Source organism: Salmo salar, chromosome ssa25 (assembly GCF_905237065.1).
Source record: "Salmo salar chromosome ssa25, Ssal_v3.1, whole genome shotgun sequence".
NCBI classification, from domain to species: Eukaryota; Metazoa; Chordata; class Actinopteri; order Salmoniformes; family Salmonidae; genus Salmo; species Salmo salar.
Window position 1 is genome coordinate 12,945,999 of NC_059466.1, and position 16,344 is coordinate 12,962,342.

General features: G+C 44.6%; 1 protein-coding gene across 1 annotated transcript in view; it reads right to left on the reverse strand.

Annotated features, from left to right (window-relative positions):
* The window catches only part of LOC106586179 (bromodomain adjacent to zinc finger domain protein 2B), a 107,876-nt gene that overhangs the window by 33,538 nt on the left and 57,994 nt on the right, over positions 1-16,344 (reverse strand). The window contains 11 exon segments of the mRNA XM_014173137.2: positions 227-328; positions 572-680; positions 2,752-2,812; positions 3,830-4,111; positions 4,325-4,961; positions 5,798-6,427; positions 6,745-6,945; positions 7,824-8,017; positions 8,424-8,585; positions 9,627-9,833; positions 15,543-15,722. Coding sequence (XP_014028612.2) covers positions 227-328; positions 572-680; positions 2,752-2,812; positions 3,830-4,111; positions 4,325-4,961; positions 5,798-6,427; positions 6,745-6,945; positions 7,824-8,017; positions 8,424-8,585; positions 9,627-9,833; positions 15,543-15,720 — 2,763 coding nt within the window. The 5' untranslated portion in view covers positions 15,721-15,722.

Sequence of the window (16,344 nt, forward strand, 5' to 3'; positions counted from 1 at the left end):
GAATATTCGTCACATTTTTTTCTATGTACTGAAAGTGCTCCATCTTAAAATAGCGTTTTGGAGTGAACTATCCCTTTAACTATATGCACCTGGCTTTCATATTACAATAAAGCGACATAACTTTTCCTGTGAATGTAATATTAAACACAATGATATACAGTACTTTAGGCTACGGATGACTGCTTTGTGGGAGGGAGAAAACGGTCAATAAAGAGAGGACAGTCACCTGGGGTCCTTCTCTGGCTTCATAGAAGTCACCAACCCTTATTTTTGCACTGAAGCTAAAATGATCGCGTGTGATGTCACTTATTCCATTTCTGGACACATACTACAAAGAAGAACATAAATGAGGCCTTGGTGAGACAAAAGATCAGTGTTAAGGCAAAGATTAAGTTAATAACAGCAACCTTATTGGTTTGGGTGTAAATGATGTCTTTCTTGATCAAAATCTGGAGAATGCAACAACAAAAAAACTCAATCATTAACATTAGCTTTAAATCTATTAGGATTCGTACGAGAGAAATAAGGAGAGAGGATGCTAACGCTAGTGACCTGGGAGGTATGACCTTACCTTCATCACGTCGGGGTACTGCCGGAGCTTCTTCCCACACGGGGCGTAGTACGCCACGTCACCCTGCAGACGGCCCGCCACATTACAGATACGAGTCTCTCTCTGCCACCTAGGATGGAGGGAGGTTACAAGTTATTCACGTACAGGTGCACAATCCCATTCACACTAAATCGGTCAGAGCGACACAGTGCAGTACCGATATATTCCAGTCATGTATCATTTTGTAATGTTTCAAGCAGTCAAAGCAGAGGGACTATACAAGTGCATTATAAATTGGATTGTATATCAAGGTACATGGGTGGAAACTAAGTTGTTTTGTGCTACCTTCTTACACCATCTTTATTTGTTTACACAACACTTAGTCAGCTAGAATTGTTACATGCTCTTCTCCTAGCTGCCAATCCTTCAGCAGACAGCTAGAGCCTGATGTTGGCGAGGGCAGCTATCTAAATGAGATGTTTACAGCTGTGTCTTCTGTACTGAGTGGCCTCGCTGCCCTGTGAGCCCTGTAGGACTCCAGCGGTAATCAGACTCTCCTGGGATGGACAGCTGCCAAGAGGAACACCGCCCCACACGACACTTCTCTCAGTGCATCTGGACAGCCGCCATCTCCTAACAGAAACGGCCTGAGGATTCCGGCCCAAACGGCACCCTATTCCCTACATGGTACACTAACCCATGGGGCTCTGGTCAAAAGTAGTGCACTATACTGGGAATAGGGTGGCTATTGCGACGTAGCCTGGGTCTTAAGCAGAGCAGGGGACTGATATAAGGCTTGTCGCCTTGCTTTCCTCTTTGAACCTGCTGATGAGAAACATCCGTGGGAGATGAAAGACACCCTGATCTAAGTGCAGCGTCGCTGGGTTTGTGGTGGGTGGTGGGACGGAGCTGCTAATGTTGCGTGTCTGTGTTGAGACTGGATGTGGTTAACCCCTGACCATCACTGCTGCAGCGCCTCATTTCCTGGCCACTCGGCTTACTGTCAGGCCTGGGCTTTGGAGGGGCCCACTGAGGGAAGGTGGGATGGATGGTGGGTGGTAGAGAGGGATAGAGAAAAGAAGGGATGAAGGATAGAGGGAAAGAGAGAGGGACGGAGGGAGGGAAAGGGGAAAGTTTGAGGAATGGAGAGTTTAGGGGAGGAGGGATAGCGGGAAGGATAGAGGGATAGCGGGATTTAAGGATGAAGAGAGGGATAGCGGGAGGGAAGGATGAAGGGAGGGAAGGATGAAGGGAGGGATAGCGGGAAGGATGGAGGGAAGGAGCGATGTTGTGTTGTTTACTCTTTTTTCGTCTAGCCACTCTGTTGTTGACGATGTATCATCACCGCTCTGGAAAAAGGAACCTCACTGATTGGGATGTATACACTATGATTTGGCTCCTTTAAGACCCTTTTAGTCAGTCATACCACCCATGTTGTTTGAGGGACAGAGGAAATCGTCACACCATCATATTATAGTACCTTGTTTGTTTTTCTTACATTAAATGCACTATGCATTATGTGGGTTGAATGCTGTAACAAAGAATAAAACAATTAATGAAAGTCCCATGATGGTAGTGACTGCCCGTTACTGTTTATCACTATTTAACAAACATTTATTCACATTACTTGAATACAAATTTTATTTTATGACTATTATTTCATTCCAAGTCATCATCTGATCAGAGCTGCTGCCTATGCTGTCTGACAAAATCACTATTTTATTAGTTCTTCAAATTAAATAAGACATACTTTTATGACTGCTGAATACCAACTATCAATCACTTAGATCATGTATTTTCAGACTCTAAGCAACTACTGTCTATCCCTCTCAATTTTGCTTGTGCTCTTCACACAGATCGGACAAGTTTAAGTGGGCGCACAATGGATTACAGTCATTGTAGTTCATTACCACGTGTTCTGTGCTAAACTATGTAAAATATTGGCCTGTTGGATACTACAACTCCCTACTACATCACACAGTTAAGGCTTGATCTGATTTATCTCTACAGAAGCTGCACAAATCGAGCTCACGGAAAAAACCCAGAACGAAATGGAATTCAAATAATTGAACCGAAGTCGGTCAATTAGTTGTTTAAAAACCCCAAAATAACTGACATTTTGGTTAATCGCTCAGCACTAACAGTGGGTGACCAGTGACATTCTGAGTGGTGTATGAATGTATATACGGTGTATATCTTACCCAAACTCTAGAGGTGTCCGCAGCTTTCTCTCATCTGTCACTCTCCTTCTCTTCCCTGTTCCTGGGAGAAAGAGGGGACTCTTTACAACGGTCTGACAGATCCACTGTGACCTGAGCAAATGCAGAAACCTTGTCGTGTTGGCCAGAGGTGCCCTTACTCTAAAATAAGAAACAACCTACATCAATTCAGTGGCCTAGGGGAAAACAATGGCTTGAAAACTCCACCCACCAGACAGGGTATGTTGAAGAACATTCCAGCCTGTTACGTTCAGGTGTTTTATTCAAAGAAACAGGCAAAACCACAAGGTCCTTTTAACTAGTGTTGCTTTTAGAAATGACATCAACGCAGGGTTAGCAATACAGTGCCTTGTCAAATCGACCATGTCAAAGCCCATATCAAGGAATAGAGCTAAGAATGATTATATGGGAGTGGAACTACAACAATAAAAAGACTCCAACATGCAGCTATTAGGAAAAAGAGACTCAGACTGCAGTAATCATGGAGGTCTGAGCCAGCCAAGTGCTTCAGCTGCTAAACGGTTAAACATGTGCCAGCCAGGGTAATCAAAAGACTCAAAGGGCCTGCTCTGGGTCATCAAAACAATGACAAACACTTTGACCAGAGACATCATTTTGCATTGAGAGGCTCCCTGAACAATGTTTTCCTTCTGAAAGAAAAACTGAAAAAAGCATGCGTTTTTTCCCCTAGATTGGACTGGGTGATCTGACTAAACATATGGAAGGAGACGACTGGACTTCCAACCAGCAGCCTCAAGGCCCACCACCAAATAGCACTATATAGGGAATAGGGGGCCATTTGGGATGTAGGCCATGAGAGTAGTGCACTGTCTGAGCAGGGCTCTCCAAACCTGTTCCTGGAGAGATACCGTCCTGTAAGTTTTTCGCTCCAACCCTAATCTAACGCACCTGATTCTAATAATTAGCTGGTTGATAAGTTGCATCAGGTTAGTTACAACTGGGATTGGAGTGAAAACCTACAGGAGGTTAGCTCTCCAGGAACAGGGTTGGAGAGCCATGGGTTAGAGAGCAAAGATGAGCTTGAGAGTTCCATTGGTACCTGGTGGAGTGGAGCAGAGAGTATATGAGGAAGAGGGGGTGCTGTGGTAGGCCAAGGCCCCAGTGCTGGTCACCATGGCTGGGGTGGGCAGGCCACCAGATGCCTTGATGACCTGGAGGTTGAGAGGGGAGCAGCTGGCTGAGAGGCTGGAGGAGGTGGTGTCGAGTAGAGAAGAGGAGCCTTTGGCACGCTTCAGAGGGGTCCTATCTGCCTCCGTGTCCGTGGTGGTTGCGTCGTGGTCCTTCACGTCGTCCGAGTCGCTCTCCAGATTACTCTCAGACTCTGCAGGGGACACCAGCGGGAGTGGAGGACTTGATAAGTCATTCTCCAATTAACATTCAGTTCACATTCAACCACACTGATAATCACAGGCCTCTTGAAGGAACCTCTTTAAAGTATCTGCTGAATCTGGACTTAAAGTGGCGCTGAAGCACTTAAACCAGACGTAAGAGCTGTTTCAGAAGTGCATCACATTAACGTGCTGAACTGACTAACCTGATAGGCTGTCATCAGAATCCTCTTCGTCGTCATCTTCGTCATCATGGTCATCATCCTCTACGGAGTCGTCGGAGTCCTTGCTGCTGGGGATGTCAGACTCTGTGCCCCGGAACAGCTCCACCTGGGACTGCACCAGGTGGGTCTGGGAGATACCCTTCCCTGTGTGGAGAGCCTTTTGCTGGGCCTTGCTCTTCTCAGCTCTGTGGGCCAGGCCCGGTGAGGTAGAGACCCAGCCTAGTGCTCCAGAGCTGTGCTCCTTAGTCCCAGTGCTCAGGTTGACAGGCATAGAGAAGGGTGGGCTGCTGGCCGCCATGACAGGATTATTGATGGTGCTCCTGTTCTGACTGCTGCTGCGAGGCTTGGTGATGAGGGCCATGGGGGCATCCTGCACCTTGCTGTGGATCACCCCTTTGGGGTGGGCGCCCAGGAGGGAGGAGGCCAGGAACAGGTTGGAGTGGTTGGTGTGTGGAGAAGGGAGCCTGTGACTGCTCGGGGTCTCTGGAGACAGTTTGGGCGGTGCTAATGAGGAGAACGATGAGGCGGCCATTTTCTTTTTCTTCGGGCTCTTGAACAGATCCTGATGCATCACTGGCAGAGGGAAGGCCTGTTTGAAGTGCTCCTGGGAGACGAAGGGCTTAAGGAGAGAAGGAAGAGGGGAAGAAGAGAATGGAAGTAATTATACGAGCTGTCAGTCATTTGCATTACTGCAGATTGTGAAAGGAAAACGTAATAAGGAATGCAATTGTAATTGCTCAGTGAGAATGACAATGAGGAAGCGGGTGTCTCCCATTAAAGTATATTAAAACAAGTCGGTGTCGAACACGGTATACAAAGAATAAAAAGCTGTTCGGCACAATCCTTGCCAATTCTTTTAATGTTTAGTGCCGTATTCTAGGCTTAGCAATCAACTTTCTTTTTTGAGATATCTCTAAACTCCGGCAGTACTAAAATCCCGTTCCAAAGGTCTTGTTATAGATTGACCTGCTATCACCACTGTTCAGATTAACAATAATAATTTAATCCTTGGAAAAAGACAGATTTTTTTCCCCCTTTTGATAACAATGGGATAGCAACGGGCTTCCTAAAGCATTACGGAGTTAATTGCGTGTCAGCTTTTGTGAAGTATTTCCAATGAAGCTAACTAACTGCATTAGGTCGTGTACAGGGAGAGCCGGCACGAAACGCAATCCAACTGCTGATAACAGTGCTTAGACGTTTCATTTTTCTGTGGAAGAGGAGGAAGCTGACCTTTTCAAATCTGCAAATCAGAAACAATGATAGTCAAGAAGAAATGGGAGATACTAAATATCCATATCCGAAATTCTCTGTAAAAAAAAGAAGGACGTTATCAATATTACTTTGGAGAAAGACTTCAATCGAATAGTCTTATTTGAATAAGTGGAAAACAGACCACTACACACATGTACAAAATAATGAAAAGGCAAATAATTTGCATACAGCCAGACTCACCTGTTTCAATTTAAAGTTGTTGATGTGTAACAAGGTTTCATCCAGGAAGTTTCTGCTTCCCGACTTCATACTGTCAGACAGGGTGAGGGGTTTGGGGGAGCCCGTCCGAGAGTTGGGTTTGTGTGAGGGCGAAAGGGTGGGTGGTTTGGGGGACGAAGACAGAGAGTGAGGCTTAGGTGAGGAGGAGAGAGACAAGGGCTTCGGAGAAGAGCAGAGGGAGACGGGCTTGGGAGATGAAGAGAGAGAGTTTGGTTTAGGTGAAGAAGAAAGAGAAAAGGGTTTGGGTGAGGAAGAGAAGGGCCTGGTGGGTTGAGGAGACGATGAGGCCACTCTGCGTGGTTTGACCAGAGCCAAGGGTTTAGTACTGGCCAACCCCGTAGCCTGGATCACACTGGTGTGCTGCTTGAGTTCTTCCTCCCTGTTCCTGGAGCTCTGGAAGACTAGGGATGTGGACTGGGACAGCGCTGGGGGCTGGGGTGAGGGTTGGAGCGGGTAGTGGAGGAAATGGAGAAAGGCCTCGTCTGGATGTTTCTGAAGCAGACCACTCCGGCTGTCCCGAGCATCCCGAGCCTTCTCGCCTTCAGCAGCGTGGGGTCTCTTCTTGCTGTCGGCAGTGCTCTGTGTCAGGCTCTGAGAGAGAGAGAAGAGGAGGAGGACAGTTCCATGTCAGCTCTGACTCAACCCAGCCCACAATGGCAGCCCTGACGGGCAACGCGGTCGGGCCCCCCACCAGCAGAGCTGCCCTTGACATTTAACTGAGATTAACAGTCAGAGAGCGTCACAGTGTGCTTGGAACAAAGCGAAAAGTATAACATTTTCGAAAGACAAACCATACAGATATGTCATGTTGAAATGGTGTATGCATGAGTCCAGATATATGGCTACCGAGTTCTAACAAGCCAACACGGACAGTTCGACTGGACAAGCGCCTGAAGTCTGAAGCACACCTTAATCGTCCTCTTTACACGGCTCTCCTTCTCCGAGTCAGAATCGTCGCTGTCGTTGCTCTGATCGTCGTCATCATCATCCTCCTCCTCGTCTAGGTCGTCTGAGTCACTGCTGTTCACCCCTTCGCTGGAGATATCCGAGGAAGAACCTGATTCGCTGTCACTGTTGCTGGATGCCTCCACTGGTTTCTTGCTGAGTTTCTATAACAGGGAACAGTGATGGAGTCATTCCGGTCAATACGGTAACTGAATACCATTGCAAACAGTACACATCTCAGATGTCAACGTTTGTCTAGATCGCATCCGCCCTTCTGGGACACTAACGTTGCCAGATATGTTTACCACAAACTACCGTAAATTCCGGACTATAAGCCGCAACTTTTTCCCCCCCAGGCTTTGAACCTTGTGGCTTAAACAATGACGCGACTTAAACAATATATGGGTTTTTCCCGCTTTCAAATGTTCTTTTCTACAAAAAAAAACACATTCTGTGAGGTGCTCAGTTTTTTGGCGGCATGAAGCTTTCATTAGACCAATGAAATTGCCGAACGGGTTAAGGTCAAACAACTTTTTTGTTTACTGTTTAGATTAAATCGAGCGCTCTCAAACTTCCCATCATTCTGATTACGGTAGTCATTTTGTCACCCTCATCATGGCAAAGACACGGAGAAATGCATATGATGCAGCTTTCAAGTTGAAGGCGATTGATCTGGCTGTTGGAAAAGGAAATAGAGCTGCTGCACGGGAGCTTGGTCTAAATGAGTCGATGATAAGACGTTGGAAACAGCAGCGTGAGGAATTGACTCAGTGCAAAAAGACAACTAAAGCTTACTGCAAATGTTTTATTTTTTGTTACAAGCCATGTTTCGTTAAAGTCTATTTTTGTTACAAGCCGTGTTTCGTTAAAGCCTGTGTAAAGTTCATTTGTTTCAATGTACCGGTAGGCACCTGCGGCTTTTTAATTCAGTGGGTGCGGCTTATATTCAGGTGCGCTTAATAGTCCGGAAATTACGGTAGTCCTTTTTGGACTCGTTTTTTTCCTGGGTAAGCCCTATTATTAGTTGCCAGATCCTACTAACCTTCTCTTTAGTTTTCTGAGCGCTCTTCTCCTTCACTTGGGTCACGTCCTGGTGGCTCTTGCGGCTTCTGACGCTTCCGTTGGTGGCTTTCTGTTTCTCCGTGTTCCCCTGTGTTGAGAACGTAGTGGCGGTTGTGCTGAAGCTGCTCCCAGACACAGTGGAGATCCTGCTGCCATTCACAGCTCCATTCACTCCTTAGACCATGAGGAAACAGACACCACAAATATGAATCAGGAACAACCACTTTTGTACAGTGATTATGAAGAGGAAAATAAGGTGGAAGACAGGAGAGTTCTCTAAAATGATGACTTATCAGAAATTGCCAAAGCACTTACTAATAGGAAAAATCTAATTACATTAGCAAAAGGATCTCCAGGTTAACATATTCACTGGTGAGACACCCGGCACCTGCTTACAAACTGATTTATGCATTAACATGGTCTTCCCATTGCCTCCAGGGTCAATTAAACATATTTGATATTGTACCTGTGCCCATAAGGACATCATTCTCTTTTATGCAGAAAAGTTCCTTGCTTCATTAAATTGTTTGCAGAGTAGGGGAAACATCTGGCAAGAGTGCGTGTGTGTGTTTCTGCCTACCTTTGGCTGTGGCTCGTCCGTTCTTGCTTGGGGTGCGGGCCTGGAAGGGGCTGAGGTCGTGGCTCTGCTGGAGTTGGGGTAGGAACATGGGCGGGAGCCCCATGAGATGGGGAAAGAAGGCTGCAGCTCCCCGCCCCTGAGCCTCAGCTGCCCGCCACCATTCTTGGGTGTAGAGGGAGAGGAGAGGGAATGCATGAGAATCCATGCCAGACTGATTTCACTGTTATTCGGGTGGTGTTTAATGCATCTCAGTGATGACACACTGTTTCAGACAGCCAGGGTTTACGGCTGTTCAACCTTTCCGTTTCTCTTTGAACAGATCTCAGCAGATGACCAGTGCATTCCACAGACTCACTGATTTCAGCCCATTTAATTGTAAACATGTTGAGAATTGTAAATCCCAGAGGATACATGTAGCTCCACATTTGAGCCTCATACATGCTGGATATTTCACAGCTGCAAAAACAGTCTCGCAGGAGCTTTCTCTCTTTCCCTTTAAAATGGCAAAAGCAATTCAAAATGGAGCCCTTCGTGCTTGATGAATTTGAAAACGACATACTCCTGATTCATTTGTGATTCCAGACTTATACAAAAATAAAGTGTTTCTTGTTATGAACATCACAATGTCTAAAAAGGTACATTTCATATTCACAAGCTCTGGAAACTGTGTACAGTTCATGGTTGCTAACCAACACAATTTTCCTCTGAGTGTGACAAAAAAAATGATGTAACAAAACATTTAGCTTGAAAAGTGTGATAGGTCCAATGTTTTCTCAGAGGTCAAGGTGGTGTTGTGAACCATCCCAATCTATAAACGTCATGTCCTGAACGCTGCCTATTGAACTGATGGACGATAGCATAAAGGTGATGCATGCTAGCTGGGCTCTCTCCATGGGAGTTGGCTGGGGCTAACAACCACACATTCTGGGAACTCTCAGAAGGCAGAATAAACTAATCAAATGAGTGTGTCCCAAACGGACACCGATAATCCCTTTATAGTGCACTACTTTCGACCAAAGCCCTATGGACCCTGAGCAAAAGTAGTACATTATGGTCTGCTCAAAAGTAGCACACTATATAGGGAATAGGGTGCCCATCTGTTATTCACTGAGATACATTTATAGTTTGTACTATTCATTACTAGACATAAACTAATGATAGTGCATATATTTTTTGAATGGATTCTAGTCAGGGCTCTCCTACCTGGAAAAGCTGCCATACCTGGAAAGGCACCTAGCTGGGAGTGAGCAGCCAAGGAAGCAGACATCCCCAGGGAGCCCAGGCCTCCAAACTCTGAGCGCCCTGAGCTGGTAGTGTACAGACCAAATGCTGGGTGGTTGACGATGGGAAAGGCACTTGAAACCGTAGACATGTTGAAATGTTGCTCGCCCGCCGCCCGGAACAAGTGTCCTGGAAAAGGGAGGAGGAAACGACATAATGAAGCAGCTGTATGAATTTAGTTACATAAACTACGTAGCTAGAATACCACAGCTAAATCATTCATCCGTATGACTGTTAATGTTTAATATCGCAATAAAGTGTCCTTAAGGATCTGTTACAACATCCTCTGGATGGGAAGAGATCATGTTTTATGCATTATCAATAAAGATGCTGGTTAGTGTGTGTAAAGGAAAAAGACTCCCACGGATTCTGCTTGATCTGTTCAAACATGCTTCTGCAAATATGAGACATGGCTGTGGGAGGCTGTTGGGATTGTATTCAGAGGGAGATCATCATGCATGTTTAAAGCGCCTGGTGCTGTTGCTCGTGTTTGAATACAATTATAAAATTGCAATATCAACAAAATGGCCTCATTAACATTTTGCATAATCATTTTCCTAAATAAATGTAAACTGAATTTGGTTAGGTGGGGGGGAAACAAATACAAGATCTTTACAAGGACGTTCATTTCATGTTTTTTTTACAGTATGTTGGAATTTGTGCAGGACATTTGAACAGCTGATAATGCAATCCCAAGATTCCTCCTCTTGCACCAGATAGATGCAACTAACAGATCACTCCTGACGAAATAGAGATATTGTAGGCAATGTTCCCTCTCATTTTTTGGGGCACTGAGCAAATTTTAGGTCTTGTGAGCGGAAACTTGAACATTATGTGAATTTTGTGCAACTTCAGGGACACGTTTACAGTAAACACTGGAGGCTGTACCCTTATAGTTTTAGACAGTAGCCAAGCGGCTATTTGATAATAATGTAGGCCTACCAACAAAAGCAGTGGAGCAAATCTCATTACATTTTCAGAAGGAAATAGCTTTTGATTTCTATGATATAGCCTACATGTGGTGTTCAATACAGGCCTACACTGCATGACACTTTTAAAAACGTTTTTACATTATGAAGGGGTTGACATTAATGAATGATTTGTTACTTGGTCTGTAACACCATGGGCTAGTTGACTGTAAATGGCATTGTATTGTATGATGCAAGAAAGCACTTTACAAAATAAAATTCATTATTATTACCATACAGAGAATTAGACAATGTAGGCTACCCCTCTGCCTACTGGCTTATTTGTCAAAAGACTCCAGCCACCCTAGTTAGACTGTTCTCTCTGCTACCGCACGGCAAGTGGTACCGGAGCGCTAAGTCTAGGTCAAAGAGGCTTCTAAACAGCTTCTACCCCCAAGCCATAATACTCCTGAACATCTAATCAAATGGCTACCTGGACTATTTGCATTGCCCTCCACCTTTTTTTACACTGCTGCTACTTTCTGTAGTAATGCGTAGTAATTTTACCTCTACCTACATATTACCTCAATTACCTTTTGACTAACCGGTGCCCCTGCACCGGTACCCCCTGTATAAAGCCTTGCTGTTATTTTACTGCTGCTCTTATTTGTTAAGAACAAATTCTTATTTTGTGCGCCGCCCTATGGGACTCCCAATCACGGCCGGATGTGATACAGCCTGGATTCGAAAAAGGGAGGGCCATGTCCGAATACCATACTAGCGTACTAAATTGTATGCGAACAAATTGTTTTATAGTATGAATGATTTTGTTGTTATTTTTATGAATTAATGAATTGTTATTTTCGTGTCAAATCGACAATTGGCAACCCGTCCCTTATGGGATTAATTGACACATAAACAAACTTTACAATAATTCACTATGGTAATTCCATGATAATTCTTCTGGTGTTCTCTGCATTGCGCATCGCATAAAGGGTGAAAAAAAATATTCAAACTAAAAATCAATACATAATAGTAAATAATAAGGTTTCCAAACAGTAATTATATCCTTAGTATGTGAAATTACAAAAATAGTACTCTGAATGCATCATTTGATGCGCACTGGTGTCGAATTTCCCATTCGTTCATTCTGGTACATCAAGTCAATTTGATTATCAGCTGTTGTCAAACACGTGAGTTTGTGAATTCTTGTAGCTCAAATGCCGAAATGAGCATGCAGTTTAAGTATGTAGTACACTAGTATGGGTATTTAGAGACAACCATTGTTTCTCTCTGCTCACTACTTCCCAGGACTCCAGGGAAATCAGTGGCAATTGTTACTGAGTGGATAATCTCGGTTAACCCAGAACTAAAACCTTGTGTAATTTCGTCAGCGGCTCAATTTGGTTTTGGGGGGGGGGGGGTAGAAATTGCGATTTCTGTTTGGTGAAGGCATCAACCCTCGCCAAAGAAATCTTATAGCTTGGGGGTAGAAGCTGTTCAGGGTCCTGTTGGTTCCAGACTTGTGGTGCATCCGTACTGCTTGCCGTGCGGTAGCAGAGAGAAGTCTGTGACTTCGGTGGCTGCAGTCCTTCCTCTGACGTCCCAGGTAGAGGTCCTGGATGGAAGGAAGCTCGGCCCCAGTGATTTACTGGGCCGAACACACTACCCTCTGTAGCTCCTTGCGGTCAGACGCCAAACAGTTCCCATACCAAGCAGTGATGCAGCCAGTCAAGATGCTTTCAATGGTGCAGCTGTAGATCTTTGAGGATCTGAGTGCCCAAATATTTTCAGCCTCGAGGGGAAAGAGGCATTATCGTGCCCTCTTCACGACTGCGTTGATGTGTGTGGACCATGATAGTTCCTTAGTGATGTGGACACCGAGGAACTTGAATCCCTCGACTAGTTCCACAGCAGCCCGGTTGATGAGGATAGGGATGTGCTCGGCACTCCGTTTCCTGTAATCCACGATCAGCTCCTTTGTCTTGCTGATGTTGAGGGAGAGGTTGTTGTCCTGGTAACACACTGCCAGGTCTCTGACCCATCTGTAGGATGTCTCATCACGTCAGTGATCAGGCCTACCACCGTTGTGTCTGCAAACTTAATGATGGTGTTGGAGTCGTGCGTGGCCACTCAGTCATGGGTGAACAGGGAGTACAGGAGGGACTGAGCACGCACCCGAGGGGCCCCCATGTTGAGGGTCAGCGTGGCGGATGTGTTGTTGCCTACCCTCAACACCTGGGGGCAGCCCATCAGGAAGTCCAGGATCCTGTTGTAGAGGGAGGTGTATAATCCCGGGGTCCTTAGCTTAGTGACGAGCTTGGAGGGCACTATGGTGTTGAATGCTGAACTGTAGTCAATGAACACCATTCTCACATAGGTGTTCCTTTTGTCCTGGTGGGAAAGAGCAGTGTGGAGTACAATAGAGATTGCGTCATCTGTGGATCTGTTGGGGAGGTATATGAATTGGAGTGGGCCCAGGGTATCTAGGATGATGGTGTGACCAGCCTTTCAAAGCATTTCATGGCTACAGATGTGAGTGCTATGGGACGACAGTCATTTAGACAGGTTACATTGGCATTCTTGGGCACAGGTCTATGGTGGTCTGCTTGAAACATGTACTGTAGGTATTACAGACTGGGTCAAAATGTGAAAACACTTGCCAGCTCATGCTCTGAGTAAGCATTCTGGTAATCCATCTGGCCCTGCGGCCTTGTGAATGTTAACCTGTTTAAAAGGTCTTACTCACATTGGCTACAGAGAGAGCAATCTCACAGTAGTCTGGAACAGCTGGTGCACTCACGCATAGTTCAGTGTTGCTATCCTCATCTGTGGAAGCGAAGCAGTTTAAGCAACACCTTCACCCAATCCTGATAAGTCCAACTAACCAGTGACAGAAACCCAAGTCCCGGAACTAATACTGCTCGTTATCTCATGCATCCTATAGCATGCCGACAGATCTACAGTACTAGTTATATTTAGGTAGTCTGTCCACAAGAGATTGAGTGGACTGTCCTAGGTAAATAGAACAATTCAATTATTTTAATATTCACAACAGTCTATGTCCGTGTTGGCAAGACGAGCCCTGCATGTTGTCCTCTCTCACAGTCAGCTAGACTAGAGTACTGAAGGACCATATTTAATGGAAACTCAATTAGCAGCACAGACGTGCACAGAAGCTTGCACCTGCTGTTCTAACAGGCAGTACCATGTGCCAGCCAGGTGATTGGCATAATTCAAAAAGATGACTGAACACATTTCCTCATAACATTACTAAATCCCCCAAATAAATGAAACTGTCAACTTACGTTCTATAATCTAATTTCAAGTCAATTTATGCTTATAAGGAACATTTATGGTCTGGGTTTGTGACTGGTCTATAAACCTACCCTGTGCTCTAGCTCTTCCAAGCAGCTTGCTTACAATTTACAGCATGTGATTTCAGCTTTCCCATTTTCAAAAAATGTATAAAAAAATACAAAAAAACACTTTTTATACAAGAATGAAAATAAGTGTGTTATGCTGTAAATGGTAACTATAAAAGCATAATGTCAGGTCTAGATTATCTGCATGTAATTCCTATAATTCCCTGACATCTTGGTATTGTTGGAGAGAAATTGATGTAGGCCTAAATGATGTGGAGATTAGTTAGTTAGGCCTACACAAGTTTGCCATGAAAATAAAATATGGAGGGTCATGCTTGTCAGTTCAAATCAACCAACATATACTTTTTAATTGAATCTGTGACAGAAAAAGAACTATCAATTACTTATCTTATCATCCATTTGACTTCCATATAAAGGAGCACTTTTCATTTCAGATTTCAATCAAGTTCTTTCGGTTGAACATTGTATGAGCTTAAAGACAATTTTACAATCCATAATCGATTCAAAGCACTGTGAAATTAAAGTTATTTCCCCCATTTCAACCTAAAAAGGTTAGTAATATCCAAAGCCGATTGAGAATCAGTATCTGAAAATTGCATTATAAAATGCTTTCACAAATATGAAAAGTACTGCGTGAGACAAGTATAATTTCATGAATTAATACCACAAGTAAAGCATGCAAGTGTAATTAAATCACTGAGATAGAGCGTAACCAACACAGGAGATGTAATATCTTTACTTTGCTTTCCACCAGCAGGGACGAGAAATCTCTTAAAATAACCAAATTTGTTTTATTCTCATAACCGCAATGTAACTTCAGAGGTGCTGTGCTTTCTGCATTTAATTCCAGCTCTCCGTCCAAAATAGCTTATCTGGAGAAATCTCTGAGCACGTTTGGTTGGTGTGTAGGGGGATAAAAATGTATAATGTCCGAGCAAAATGCCTAATGGCTTCTTTATTGTAACAGCATTAATTAATATTTTTGGTATTTCTTATCATGAAAGAATAGGGAGAAAAAACACAAATCACAGTTGATAAATGTGCATGTTATTTACTGGTCAGGGTAATCTGACAGCTTATGCATCACCGCTGCTCGCCACATAATGGCGTCGGACACAATTAGTATTCAGAGAAAACAGAGGATGTTCGAGGCAGCGGAGGCCACAGCACTCTCTATTTGGCTGACAGACCTGTCAAATCACAACAGGCTAAACTGGTGCTAAAGGTTGTCAAAAAACATCAGAGCGGGTGTGCGACGTCTTACACAGAGGATTTTTCATTGCTGGTGTCGATTAATGCAAAAGCTTTTTCATTTCTCCACAAACTGTCAGGAAATAAAGTGTGAGAAGACGGTGCTTTCTTTATCTTACTGAACCCTCATAATTAACACTCAGGAATGCTCTTTTCTTGTTTCATTTGCAGTTGGAGAATAATGAAATATGATGAGTTAGAGGTGAATTTAGCTCATGTGTTCGCATATAACGTGATTCATCTGTGCATCAGTGTGTGTGTGTGTGTGTGTGTGTGTGTGTGTGTTTACGTACCACAGGTGGTGAGAGGGGAGCCCAGGGCGGCGTGGCTGGGGGTGACGCTGCACTTGGAGGAGGGTGTCTTGGCCGAGGCAGGGGCCGGTGAGGAGCCGACGGAGGAGACAGCGGACGTGGTGATATGCAGGGAGGACGGGGCTGGCGATGGGGAGGCCAGCCGCTCTCCTGACTCCATATCTGTCAAACACAATCCAATCAACACACTTACAAAAGGCAGGGGAAGAAAAAGAGGTGGAAAAAACCCAAACACTCCCACCCCCCCCAACTGAGCCTCACCCCCTCTCACATGTTAATTACCCCCTCAACAATATCTCCGGTTAGCTAAGGCTACTGGCCAGAGAATCTCCTAAACAAACCCACAGAGAGCTTTCACACACACACACACACACACACACACACACACACACACACACACACAGAGAGAGACAAACACAAGACCCTCTTGGGTATACCGGAGTGTTTTATATAAAATGTAAAAACTGGTGCCACTCAAGACTTCCATCGCTAATGAGAATATTAACGCTTTAACATGGACAGTTTTCACAGGAATCATTTAAATAATTCCCAGCTTACAACGCAGCAGTGTTCCTCTTAAATGTACAGTTAAAACACTAATAGTGACTCAGTGGGTAGATTTGCAGAGCTATCACTAAGCCATCTCTCTGTTGACACAGACCACAGTAGCTCTGCCCATCATCCAAATGAAGACATAGACAGGGCGATTCTTTAGTAGTCTTTCATGATTTCATCACCCCTATATCTCCCAGCTTTTCCATGATTTATGCCACTTCCCTTTGTG